This window comes from Schistocerca americana, chromosome 2, assembly GCF_021461395.2.
Source record: "Schistocerca americana isolate TAMUIC-IGC-003095 chromosome 2, iqSchAmer2.1, whole genome shotgun sequence".
NCBI lineage: Eukaryota > Metazoa > Arthropoda > Insecta > Orthoptera > Acrididae > Schistocerca > Schistocerca americana.
The window spans coordinates 781,186,095-781,200,308 of NC_060120.1; the positions used below are offsets into that span (position 1 = coordinate 781,186,095).

General features: G+C 42.1%; 1 protein-coding gene across 1 annotated transcript in view; it reads left to right on the forward strand.

Moving 5' to 3' along the window:
* The window catches only part of LOC124594430 (pickpocket protein 28-like), a 141,712-nt gene that overhangs the window by 53,018 nt on the left and 74,480 nt on the right, over positions 1 to 14,214 (forward strand). The window contains exon 3 of the mRNA XM_047132806.1: positions 9,199 to 9,307. Coding sequence (XP_046988762.1) covers positions 9,199 to 9,307 — 109 coding nt within the window. The remainder of the gene's footprint in view (positions 1 to 9,198; positions 9,308 to 14,214) is intronic.

The following is a 14,214-nucleotide window of genomic DNA, read 5'->3' on the forward strand; positions in this document are numbered from 1 at the left end:
CTTTTTTTTTAAGTATAATATACGAAATTTTTCAGATTCTGGACATACGTCCCTGCAAAAGCCATTCTTCAATACCCGGAACTATGTTATATGAGGTACAACTTGGTCCACTTCCTTATGCAACATTTCAGTCGTTATTCTATGAGTTCCTTGCTTTTCTTCTTCTTCAACATCATTATTGCTAACCTCACTACCTCCTGGGCAAATGGAGTCACAATACTATTATTCATATGCTGTACTAGTAATTCAGAGAGAAGATGCTAACGGTACTCTACGCCTTCCACCGTTGTATAGTACAGAAACTGAGTTCTGAGTAGGTACTGCACTTGTATCTCCCAGTCTATCGTCATCGTACCATCGGATCTAGAACTGGAGTGGGTGACTGAACCTCGTATTTCGCAAGTTTGTGTGGAAAACCCCAAACATTTGTTACCATTTGGTCGTTAATATACGCCCCCCACTTCTCTACCGTTGTCTGGTGTAATAGTTCTTTATCTTGTTGTCCGACTGTTCGATAGAAACTCAGCCTTCTTTGTCATTCAGTTTCCCCTAAGGATCTCTGGTAATAAATCCTTTCATTTTGCGTTTTAAAAAGACTGTAGGGCGAGACTCTACGGAATTTTGAAAATGGCTCTGAGCACTATGGGACTTAACATCTGTGGTCATCAGTCCCCTAGAACTTAGAACTACTTAAACCTAACTATCCTAAGGACATCACACACATCCATGACCGATGCAGGATTCGAAACTGCGGTTCCAAACTGAAGGGCCTAGAGCCGCACGGCCAAAGCGGCCGGCGGAATTTTGAAGTCTTTTGACGTCATAACAAACGTTGGACTGCCTTGTCTTGCTCCATCTGCACCACTCGAACCAATTCGTTGGTTTTGGCGTCACCATCAAATACGCTTTCTTGCAGTGGGTATATCTTGAATTCTGCCTTTAAAAGTTACCAGTTCGCTTTGTGTATACTGTAAAATCGGTCTGGCTTGCTGCTGGCGGCTAATTCATTATCTGCGCCTATAACTGTGAAGTAAATGATACTAGGGTCACTAATTGTAAGTTCATCACAGACATTCCAGTTTGCTGTGTGATCACTGATCCTCGAGTTTGCGAGGATGATGTGCGTAGCTGTCGCTGCACCTACGAAATTTTGGAAAGTAGGCGGGTTGAGAGTACCACTCACGACATGAAGGCCGAGTTCTTGTATAGCGTCCTCAAGGAAGAGTCCTCTTTCATGAGTTACTTTCCAATGTCACAATGTTGATTTCACATTTGCGTCCATTACTAGAATGTGTCATGTCGACACTGTATTGCTGCTGTTTTCAACTTTTCTATGTGTACATCTTCTGTATGTCTCATCTGAAGAAAAGACAGAAATGGCTGAACAGTGGGAACAGGAATTAAGAGACATATCAAAAACAATTGCAGTTATTTGCTGTCTTTTCCAAAATAACCGCGAAGGGTAAGTTTAATAACGTGAAATTATAGTTCTTACAAAAAGTGGTTTATCATCTTGTCACAGAAATAATGTAATTTGGTTAATGCATTCTAATAAGGAATGAAATTGTGTATCACAGATTTGCGTTACTAAAAAGTTCATGCGTCTCAGCAGGCGGATTGTATACCCACGCTAAGGTCTCTCCTTTCTTTCACGACTATGTCAAACATTTTTTTCAGAAGTATTATATTACATTGGTGCTCCATTTGGTGAGTCAGATCTGAATCCAGCAATAAGCAAGGCCCTTTTCATTTTGTAACAAACATGACAGTTCAGGGCAAAACAAAAATGCGTTGGTAGTGAGGTATAGGAAGTGTATGTAATACCATGTCTGTCTGTTCCCACATTTTCTTCACCGATAAATAGAAAGAGACGGCATCACCTACCCTCGCTACATCTGCAAGTTGGTAGGTTCTAATACCGTTTCTAATCAGTGTTCGGTGAATACCAGTACAACACACTCAATCAATGCATGCTAACCAGACGATTGGATTGATAACATGTATACTAGCCTTTTACCCGCAGTTTCGTCCACGTATGTGTGCGGCACATACACTGCACGAAATTCCTCCTACCCCTTTATCTGACAATTTCTTCCACCTACCTCTCCTCCCATCTCCTTCTTCCCCCATATTTCTGCTTCCTACTGTCTATTTCCATATCATTCTCTCCCCTCTCTCTGTCCACATCTCCTCCCCCGTCCTCTCATTGTGGCCGAATCTTCCACTTCTATTTGTCCACTGACGCTGTCTAAATGGAAGGAAGACAAGGCTTCCTCGTCAGACGATCATAGGGTAATATGAACATCAGCAGAAAATGGTAAAACGGGGGTAATATTAGTTGTGAATAGAAAGGTAACGCAGACAGTGGTTTACTGTGAAGTGTTAGGCGATAGGGTTGTTCTAATCAGAATCGACAAGAAACCGACGTGATAATAATAATTCAGGCATACATGCCCACGTCCCAAGCCGAAGATGAAGAAATAGAGAAAGCATTTGAGGATACTGAACGGGAAATTCAATAATGGGAGATGAAAATGTAATAGCGATGGTAGACTGTGAGTCTGTTACGGAATAATATGAGCTTTATAGTAAGAATGAAAGAGCAGAAAGACTGAGTTCTGCAAAAAAAAATTCGTCTTGTAATAGGTAATACTCTATTCCAGAATCACAAGAGGAGGATGTATACCCGGAAAAGGCAGAAACCTACCTAAAGATTCCATTTAGTTACATCATGGACAGGCGGCGATTCCGAAATCTGATGCTGGCTTTTAAGCGAACCCAGGGGAGATATAGATTTAGTTCACAGATTAGTAATGATGCACAACAGGCCAAAGCTTAAGACGCTAATCAGGAAAATAGCATAAACAAATGTCATACGGAAGTACTTACGAAGACATAACCTTCAGGTTCCCTGAGGTTGTAGGTGCTGCTATAATATAGAGCTCAGTAGGGAGCTCAGCTGGGCAAGAATGGACATCTCTCAGAAGGACTATCATAGAAGATGGAAAGAAAAACATAGGTACAAAGAAGGTGACTTCGAAGAAAAACTTCAGTTGATCGACGAAAGAAGAAAGTGCAAAACTGTTCAGGGAATTTCAGAAATAGAGAAATGCACCGAAGAGCCAAAGAAACTGGTACACATGGCTAATATCGTGTAGGGCCCCTCGAGCACGCAGAAGTGTCGCAACACGACGTGGCATGGACTCCAATAATGTGTGAAGTTGTGCTGTTTAGACTCAGAAGTGTGTTCCTGGAGCCACTCTGTAGCAATTCAGGACGTGTGGGGTATCGCATTGTCTTGCTGGAATTGCCCAAGTCTGTCGGAATGCACAATGGACATGAGTGGATGCAGTTGATCAGACAGGATGCTTACGTAAGTGTCACCTGTCAGAGCCCTATCTAGACGTATCAGGGGTCCCCTGTTACTCCAACTGGACACGCCCCACACCATTACAGAGCCTCCACCAGCTTGAACAGTCCCCTGCTGAAATGCAGGGTCCCTGGATTCATAAGGTTTTCTTCAAACCCCTACATGATCATCCGCTTGCTACAATTTGAAACGAGACTCGTCCGACCAGACAACACGTTTCCAGTCGTCAACAGTCCAATGTCGGCGTTGGCGGGTACAAGCGAAGCGTAAAGATTTGTGTCGTGCTGTCGTCATTCAGGGTACACGAGTGGGCCTTCGACTCCGCAAGCCCACATCGATGACGTTTCGTTGAATGTTTCGCGCTGACGCTTGTTGATGGCCCAGCACTGAAATCTGCTTGTGGAAGGGCTGAACTTCTGTCACGTTGAAAGACTCTCTTCAGTCGTCGTTGGTCCCATTTTTGCAGGATCTTTTTCCGGCCTCAGCGATGTCGGCGATTTGATGTTTTACCGGATTGCTGGTTCACTCGTGAAATGTTCGTACGAGAAACACCGTACGTCGTCTCTACCTCGAAGATGCTGTGTCCCAACGCTCATTCGCCGACTATAAAACCACTTTCAAATGCACTTAAATCTTGATAACCGGCCATTGAAGCAACAGTAACCGATCTAACAACTGCGCCAGACACTTGTTGTTTTATGTAGGCGTTATCAACCGCAGCGCTGTATTCTGCCTGTTTATATACGCTATGTGATCAAAAGTATCCGGACACCTGGCTGAAAATGCCTTACAAGTTCGTGGGGCCCTCCATAGGTAATGCTGGACTTCAATATTGTGTTGGCCCGCTCTTAGCCTTAATGACAGCTTCCACTCTCGCAGGCATACGTTCAATTAGGCGCTGGAATGTTTCTTGTGGAATGGCAGCCCATTCTTCACGGAGTGCTGCACTGAGGAGAGGTATCGATGTCGATCGGTGTGGCCTGGTACGAAGTCGGTATTCCAAAACATCCGAAAGGTGTTCTATAGGACCCAGGTCGGGACTCTGTGCAGGCCAGTGCATTACAGGGATGTTATTGTCGTGCAACAACTCTGCCACAGGCCGTGCATCATGAACAGGTGCTCGATCGTGTTGAAAGATGCTGTCGCCAGCCCCGAACAGTGGGAAACAAGGAAGTGCTTAAGACATCATTTTAGGCCTGTGCTAAGATAGTGCCACGCAAAACAATAAAGAGTGCAAGCCCCCTCTATGAAAAACACGACTACACCAAAACACCACCGCCTTCGAATTTTACTGTTGGCACTACACAGGCTGGTATATTACGTTCACCGGGCATTCGCCATACCCAAACCCTGCCATCGGATCGCGACATTGCGTACCGTGATTGGTTACTCCAAACAATGTTTTTCGACTGTTTTTCCAGTGTTTACGCTCCTTACACCAAGCGAGGCGTCGTTTGGCATTTACCGGAGTAATGGGTGTCTTATGAGCAGCCGCTCGACCATGGAATCCAAGTTTTCTCACCTCCCGCCTAACTGTCATAGTACTTGCAGTGGATCCTGGTGCAGTTTGGAATTCCTGTGTGATGGTCTGGATAGATACACGTCTGGATAGATACACGTTACGACCCTCTTCAATTGTATGCGGTTTCTGTCAGTCATCAGACGAGGTCAGCCTGTACGCTTTTGTGCTGCATGTGTCCCTTCACGTTTACACTTCACAATGACATGGGAAACACTGGACCTAGGGATGTTTAGGAGTGTGGAAATCACGCGTACAGACGTATGACACAAGTGACACCCCATCACTTTCGAAGTCCGTGAGTTCCGCGGAGCGCCCCGTTTTGTTCTCTCGCGATGTCTGATGACTACTGAGTTCGGTGATATGGAATACCTGGCAGCACAATGCACCTAACATAAAAATCATAAGTTTTTGTTGGTGTCCGGCTACTTTTGATCACATAGTGTATATCTATATTTGAATACGTATGCTTACACCAGTCTCTTTGGTGCTTCAGTGTATAAGTCACTTAAGGATGAAATATATAGTACGTGCAGGGAAGCTGAGGTGAAATAGCTGCTCGAAAAATTTGAAGCAATCGAAAAAGAAATGATAGTTGGGAGGACTGGTTCAGCATACGGAAAAGCGCGGTAACATTAAGAGTGCAGTGTGGTCTTCACTGTTAACTGCAGAGAAAAGGACGTGTAGGTGGATGGAATACATTTTAGGCCTGAGTGAAGGGGACGACTTGTCTCATGACGCGATAGAAGAATAAACAGCAGTCGACTGGGAAGAGACAGGGGATCCAATATTAGCATCAGAATTTATCGGAGCATTGGAAGACTGGAGATCAAATAAGGCAGAAGTGAATTCCAGTGGAATTTCGAAAATCATTGAGAGAAATGGTAAGAAAACAAGTATTCAAGTTCGTGTGTATAATATATGAGACTAGCAATCTACCACCAGTCTTTCCGAAAAACATCATTCACACAATTTCGAAGACAGTAAGACCGACAAGTGCGAGAATTATCGTACAATCAACTTAACAGCTCATTCATCCAATTTGCTGACAAGAATAAATTAGAGAAGAATGGATAGTAAAATTCAAAATGAAATGGCAATCAGTTTGGCTTTAGGAAAGGTAAATGCACCAAAGGTGGTTCTGACGGAGTGGTTGATAATGGAAGCAAAACTAAAGAAAAATCGAGACAAGTGCATAAAATTCGTCGTCCTAGAAAAAACGTTCCCTCCCACTGTTCAATCTATACATTGAAGAAGCAATGACGGAAAGAAAGGTTCAAGAAGTGCATTAAAATTGAAGATGTAAGGGTAGCAATGAATTGTTGATAGCACTGCTGTCCCCCGGCAAGTGAAATAGAATTATACGACTTGTTGAGTGCAATGAACAGTCGTAAGTACAGAATACGATCGGACAGTAAATCGATGAAGGACGAAAACAATGAGTACCAGCAGAAATGGTGAAAAAGTATGAATCGTTATTATTTTTATACTTATTCTTTCGGTAGCCGCGCCAGATTAGCCGAGCGGTCTGAGGCGCTGCAGTCGTGGACTGTGCGGCTGGACCCGGCGGAGGTTCGAGTCCTCCCTCAGGCATGGGTGTGTGTGTTTGTCCTTAGGATAAGTTAGGTTAAGTAGTGTGTAACCTAAGGGACTGATGATCTTAGCCGTTAAGTCCCATAAGATTTCACACACATTTGAACATTTTTTTTTCTTTCAGTAGGTTTTTTGATTATTGGTCCAGATTTAATTATAATTTTAATAAACAGCGAGAAACTTAACATTAGAACTGGGCATCACTAAGTAGACGAAGTTAGGGAATTCTCTACCTAGGCAGCAAACTAACCCTTGATGTACAGAGCAAGGCACAGGCAAGGAGAACTGGCAAAATGAGCTTTCCTGCACAAGAGAAGTCTACTAGAATCGAACATAGGCCCTTATTTGAGGACGAATTTTCTGTGAATGTGCGTCTGGAGCACAGTATTGTATGCTAGTAATATATGGACCATGGAAAAATCGGAACAGATGAGAATGGAAGCTTTTCAGATGTGGTTACAGAAGAACGTTTAAAATTAGATTGACTGATGGAAAACATTGAGAGAAGAGACAGGAAGATAGAACATCTGTTATGAAATCAGGAAATTACTTCGTTGGTACTGTAGGAAGCTGTAGAGAGTAAAAACTGCAGAGGAATACATCCAGCAACTAATTGTGGACATCGGTTGCAATTACTACTCTGAGATGAAAAGGTTTTCAGACGAGAGTAATTCTTGGTGTTCCTCATCAAACAAATCTGACAGAGACACCCTCTCCATCTCACCTGCTTCCTATACCTCCCTGTCCTCCACCCTCTCTGACAATATCCCTCGCCTTCTCTCTATTTCCACCTTCCTTCTCTTTCCACCCCACCCCCCTACTCTCTCTATTTGTTCCCTCTTCGCCCCATCTCTCTGTACTTCTGATCTTTCCCTTTCTCTGTGGACCTTCTCCTCCTTCCACTCTCTGTTCGTCTTTCTTTCTTTTTGTCCATTCCCTCTTACCTTCACTCTCTCACCATCATGTCCCCAGCTCTTGTCATTTCCTCCCTCACTCTTTGTACATATCTTCCTCATCTTCTCTATTCTCATTTCTACTCTCTCTCTCTCTCTCTCTCTCTCTCTCTCTCTCTCTTTCTCTCTCTCCCTCTCCCTCTCTCTGTCCCGCTCGCATTTCTCTGTTTTTCCCTCTATCCCCCCTCCCTTTGGTCACCTCTTTTGCCCTCCTCTCTTTATTGATAAACTCTTCCCCATTCGTCTATCGATCTCTTCGTACCCCTTTATCTGGACATCTCCTCCTCTACCTTGTTCCTACCCCCCTTTCCATCCATCCCCTTCACATTATCTCCTGTTCTGCATCTGTCCATCTCTTCCTCCCCCCCCCCTCTCTCTCTCTCTCTCTACACATCTCATCCTCCCAGCTCAGTGTCTCTCTCTCTCTCTCTCTCTCTCTCTCTCTCTATGACTTCCTCCTTCTGCTCCTCCTCCTCATCACCTCTGTTCTTCTCCTCCTCTCACTCACCAACAACTCCTCCCCCTATCTCTCATCTTCTCCTCCACTATTCATCATATTCCTCCCTCTCTCTGTCACTCACCTCCTACCACATCAGCCGGCCGAAGTGGCCGTGCGGTTAAAGGCGCTGCAGTCTGGAACCGCAAGACCGCTACGGTCGCAGGTTCGAATCCTGCCTCGGGCATGGATGTTTGTGATGTCCTTAGGTTAGTTAGGTTTAACTAGTTCTAAGTTCTAGGGGACTAATAACCTCAGCAGTTGAGTCCCATAGTGCTCAGAGCCATTTGAGCCATCCTACCACATCTTACTTTTCTATCTGCCCACTACCCCTCTCCATGTTACGCCTGCCTCTTATACTTCCCCCTCCTACCCCACTCTTTGTCCATCTCCTCTCACCTCTCTCTCTCTGTCATTCTCTTATTTCTTTCTCACTAGCTCCTATTCACACCTCTCTCTTTGATGTTAGAAATTTGGCCTATGTCATCTTGTATCCTCCTACACTCACTCAACTTCGACACCTTACCATGCACCACATCATCATCAGCAAACAACACAGATTCTGGCCATCCTGTCCGCCAAATCATTTATGTATACAGAGAATAACAGTGATTCTGTCACCCTTCCTTGGGGCACCCATGAAGATACCTTTTCATATAAATTATTAGGAGTGAGACACTTACAAAGAGTGCACAACTTATACTGCAGCAAAATTAATTTGTAAAAAGATTATATGCAGACATTATTTCATCCGTTATGACAGGTCTTTCCATTCGCTAGAACTTATCCCATCTGCACGAGGCTTGACTTACACACTCCATTCAGCTTTTACACACTGTAGCTATACAAAAACAAGTAGCCTACTTTTGACAGTCACCAAGGATTAAGTTTTGTTTTCTCTCAGTGGGTCCCATTTTTATTTCATTGCACAAACTGAGCAACGAACAGTCTATTGACACACACTGATTTTGGTATACAGATGTGTACTGCATGCGATGCCCTTATAGTACAAGATGGAATCAGATACGCAAGTGGAGAGGTTTGCAGCTTAAGTTCTAATTTAGTATATTGGTTCAACTATACTATTTGTAACAGTTAAGAACATCTACCCATATGAAAATTGTGACTCATCAGAGATAATATTTCTGCAAAATTGAACAGCAAAGGAAAATCTATTTGCATATTCATTAACGATAGATATACCACAAGATATAAAGTGAAAATACGTCATGAATGCGCAATGCAAACACTCTGCTATCCTTTACAGGCGAAAGAAGTTCTATGACCTCTCATTGGTGTGTGATGAATCAGAGGAGGGTCTGCTGGACTTCGGTGAAAACTTAACGGATAGAAAGACAGTGGAGTTCCTCAGGCAGGTACGTAAGTTATATCTACAATAAACGTTATTCACTGCACGTTTGGTGTATGATTTTGTGGTTACTACTACCACCTGCGCAATCAATGAGCTTTCACGACTTACAATATACAATTATTACCGTAATATCTTCTATAAACACAAATATGTGTTACAAACTACTTTGCAGGTGTCAAATTTCTTTTCATTCCTTTCTCATAAATCCACGCACCTTCTAGCCGACGTAGATAACGCCTAGTAACGTGGTAGCGCTCGAACCAGATTTAGGGTTTTTCAAACTTTCTCATCAACACTTTTTCAACAGCAAATAGTAGGATAACGTTATTAAGAGACTCTGTAATTTCGCTGAGTGCGGGTCTATAAGACTGTTTTGGTGGTAGGTCCGCTGGCTCAGTCCTTCTCGGAGACACTCGAGAACATCAAGCTATGTGTTAGCACAGGATGTAACTTTTATCTTCCCTTTCACTCGTTGCTTACGTAGTTGTATGAAAATGTAGCTTTTTCACATATGTAGCTTTTCCGATTATTCCTTCATGAATAATGTTTATGTACATTCCAAATCTAGCAGGTCACACATTGACATTTGATACAAGTAGTACACCTAATGACAGAAGGCGGGGATAGGGTCTGTGAAGTTACTCTGCATTATGTTACAACTTTGGTTGTATAAAACTATACGGGAGCTCCTGAAGTCACTCGATGCGGCGCGTACCAGTACCGTTGACAATATATTTCTTGACTTGTGTAGTTGGAGATTGGAATGATTTTATTAGTTCGTGAGGTGGTCATTTGAATGTGTCAGTGATAAAGCAAAGTTATGAAACGATAAGTCACTGAGGATTTGCTGTTTCTTGCAAAACATTATATTAACTACATTCTGAACGTAAACCTTGGAATACGATCATGCTACAGCACACATTAACTGTTTGAGATTGATAGGCAAAACTGCAATAAAATTTTTAAGACTGTTGCAAGAGGAAATGATTCAGTTTGGTATACTTGTAGTATAAAAACGATACCAAAAAACATCGAGATATTGTAGAAGAAGACTTGCGGAACAAACACAGGTAATCCAGTTTCAAAACGCCCTACGGAGAGAAGCACTCTTCAGAATGTCGTCAAATTTGAGCAGCATGTTATTGACTCAGGGGAAAACGCTATGAAACATAAGAAAAGAAATTAAACCAAAAGATGGCGCTGTAAGTGTCAGAATATGCTCAGCAACAGATACGCGGCACACAGGTGTTCCCCACTTTGCATGCTGGATGTCCACCATGACTATCTTTGTCAAGGATGCGCGCTGCTGGTAAAGCTCCTTTGCAAGAACAGTGACTATGCGCCAGTAGCCCTGCAGAAGTTCCGGGCACTCAGCGGTATGAAAAAACGCGTTGATCTGATGTCTGCCAAGGTTCTGGAAGAAATGGTGACAAAATACGAGATGATAGATTCTTCTGAAGTACAGTGTGGCAGAGAGGAAAAGCAGTTCATCCGACAGCACTGAAACCGATGTCATTTTTCGTTCTATGCGGTTTTTGGCCTCAGGACAATTAAAAACCAATTTTTCTTATCCGATGTGGTACGACCTTGTCGTGGTCGATGGGCTTACCTAACTAACCGTGCCACAACTATTGACTGCCGCTCTTGTACCATTATCCACACTGAACAGTACGGATAGTGTAATGTTCAACTCAAACCATAGCCGACGTATTGCGATTCATCCATCGTCTATAGCCGATCCCATTTACGTTAGGGCGCTTATAGCGCTGTCTATTTATAAAATGTTTGTTACTTCCTTTCCTTTTTTATAACGTTTCGCCCTGTGTCAAGAATGCGTTGTTCAAATTTGACATCATTTTGATTAGTGGTTCTCTTTCTACACCGTTTTAAAAGTAACTTTTGTTATGGACACCGTATCTATGAAGGTTAGTCATAAAGTCTTAATTGGCACTTGAATAAATTAATTTTCCTGGTGTTTCCCACTGATCCAGTGGAGACGGCCAGTTACATATTAATATGGCTCTTTCCCAAGACAGTGATTAAAACTTTACGAATACCCCTCGTAGAAACGCCACTCAACCACGCTACAGAGCGTCGAAAATACGGAAGCCAATGCCACTAGACCATGCCTTGGCAGCTGTGAGGCTGAAAGTCTGACGTCATTGCGCTTAGCGATCGGTACAATCTCCATGCCTGCCTTGCATGCGCTAGACGTCTTCTAAAGTCTTAACACTTTAGCTTGCGGTTTGCCAACGTCCCACGTTCGCTGCCAAAGGAATAGCCTAACGAAGGGCGTTGGCGCTTGGCAGCTTTACTGGCTAATGTTTCCGGACATAGGTGCCCAAGACACTCTCCAACTTTCACAGTTCGTCGGTATCATTTTGTTACATTCTGTATATCACATACTTCCGACTACGGTACACACGTAGCAGTCCTTGCCAGATCCTTCTGATTGTATGCAGGATAATTCCGTGATAATGTTACAGGTTTTCAGGGGATGCTAAATGTACTATATCAATTTGAGGTAGGGATCCATTGTCTGGAAACGCCGAGTCGAAAGTTATAAACGAAAATCGTTGTGATAGCGCTGACAGCGATACACATGTGCCAGGCTCTTCTTGTCACGCCTATAGGATAGGCAGCGTTCAGAGGTGCTGGTATGGACCAAACCAAGCAAAAATTGTAGTAAATATACCCTCTGAAATAAGTACCTTAAGAGCTAGGAGCACTTGTCCATCTTCACTACTGTGAAACACATCTCATCTACCAAAAAAGTGTAGCTCTTAAAGTGTGCATCTTTATGGGACATTTTTTCTTGGTTTGGTCCATACCGTCTTCTCCAAAAATATGGAAGGAAAAGAGCTTGCAGTAGAAGAGACGTGTTTCACAGCATGGAAGATAAGCAATAGGCCTCAGAGTATGCATTTCAGAGCCCATGTTTATTAGTCACTTTTTCTGTTTTGGTCCATACCTCTGAAACTTCCCTACCCTACAATTTTAGCAACAACAGCGTCGGTACATATAATAGACAGTCAGACGCACAAAAATGATTTTCGTTTATATCTTCCGACTCGGTTATTGCCAGACCAGTGTCCGTTACCTCAAAAAGATATGTTTACCCTTCTCCGTCATCCCTGAAAATTTGTAACATCACCACAGAATCACCCTGTATATTTCCTGCGGGGTAAGGCGAACCAAGGGATGTAAGTTCCATTCCTAAATATTTCGCTAGTAAGATTAGATTAGATTAGATTTACTTTCATTCCAATTGATCCGTGGTGAGGAGGTCCTCCAGGATGTGGAACATGTCAGAAAAACAACAATACATGACAAATATTTAAACTAAAACAAATAAGCTAATGTACCATTCCACAGGTCCCAAGTGGAATGATCGTCATTTTTTAATGAACACTAAGAGTCATTTTACAAATACTATTGCACTGAATTTAAAATAAAAAAGTTTTATATTTATTTATAAGGTAAGAAACATGTAATACAACTACTGTAATACTTATTTACAATGAACACATTACTGCACTGAAATGGTGCAGAAGTTAGATTATACTTACACACACACACACACACACACACACACACACACACACAAATTTTCAGTGAACACATTACTGCACTGAAATTGTGCAGAAGTTATGTTGTACTTATATACAAATCAGTTGGTTTTCCTCAGAAATTCATCAATGGAGTAGAAGGAGTTGGCCACCAATAAATCCTTTAGGCTTCTCTTAAACTGAATTTCATTGGTTGTTAAGCTTTTTATGGCTGCTGGCAAGTTATTGAAAATGTGTGTTCCTGAATAATGCACACCTTTTTGTACAAGACTAAGTGACTTTAAATCCTTGTGAAGATTATTCTTATTTCTAGTATTGATTCCATGAATTGAGCTGTTGGTTTGAAAAAGTGATATATTTTTAATGACAAATTTCATTAAGGAATAAATATATTGGGAAGCTGTAGTTAGTATCCCTAGTTCCCTAAACAGGCTTCTGCAGGATGTTCTTGAGTTCACACCACATATAATTCTTACTGCACGTTTTTGTGCCCGGAAAACTTTAGCTTGGCTTGATGAATTACCCCAGAAAATAATCCCATATGACATTATGGAATGAAAGTAAGCATAGTATGCCAGCTTTTTCATTTTTATATCCCCTATGTCTGACAAAATTCGCATTGCAAACAGAGATTTGTTGAGACGCTTCAGCAGTTCTGTGGTGTGCTCCTCCCAGTTGAATTTATTATCAAGCTGTAATCCCAAGAATTTAACACCGTCCACTTCTTCTATCTTCTTGTCATCATATGTTAGACATATACTCTTGGGACACCCCTTACAAGTTCTGAACTGCATGTAGTGTGTTTTTTCAAAGTTTAATGACAAAGAATTGGCTAGGAACCAGTGATTAATGTCTACAAATATTTTATTGGCTGATCTTTCTAAGACTACACTTGATTTGCTATTTATTGCAATGTTTGTATCATCAGCAAACAAAACAAACTTGGCATCTGGTAATGTTACTGATGAAAGGTCATTGATATACACAAGAAAAAGTAAGGGCCCCAAAATGGAACCTTGTGGGACCCCACATGTAATTAGTTCCCAGTTGGATGATGCCTGATAGCTTGATACATGTCTCCTTCCTAATAACACCCTTTGTTTCCTGCCAGAGATATAAGATTTGAACCATTTTGCAGCATTTCCTGTTACACTATAATATTCTAGTTTACTTAAAAGGATATTGTGATTTACACAGTCAAATGCCTTTGACAGATCACAAAATATACCAGTTGCCTGCAATTTTTTGTCTAATGAATTAAGTACATTTTCACTGCAAGTGTAGATAGCCTTCTCAATATCAGAACCTTTTAGAAATCCAAACTGTGACTTTGACAGTATGT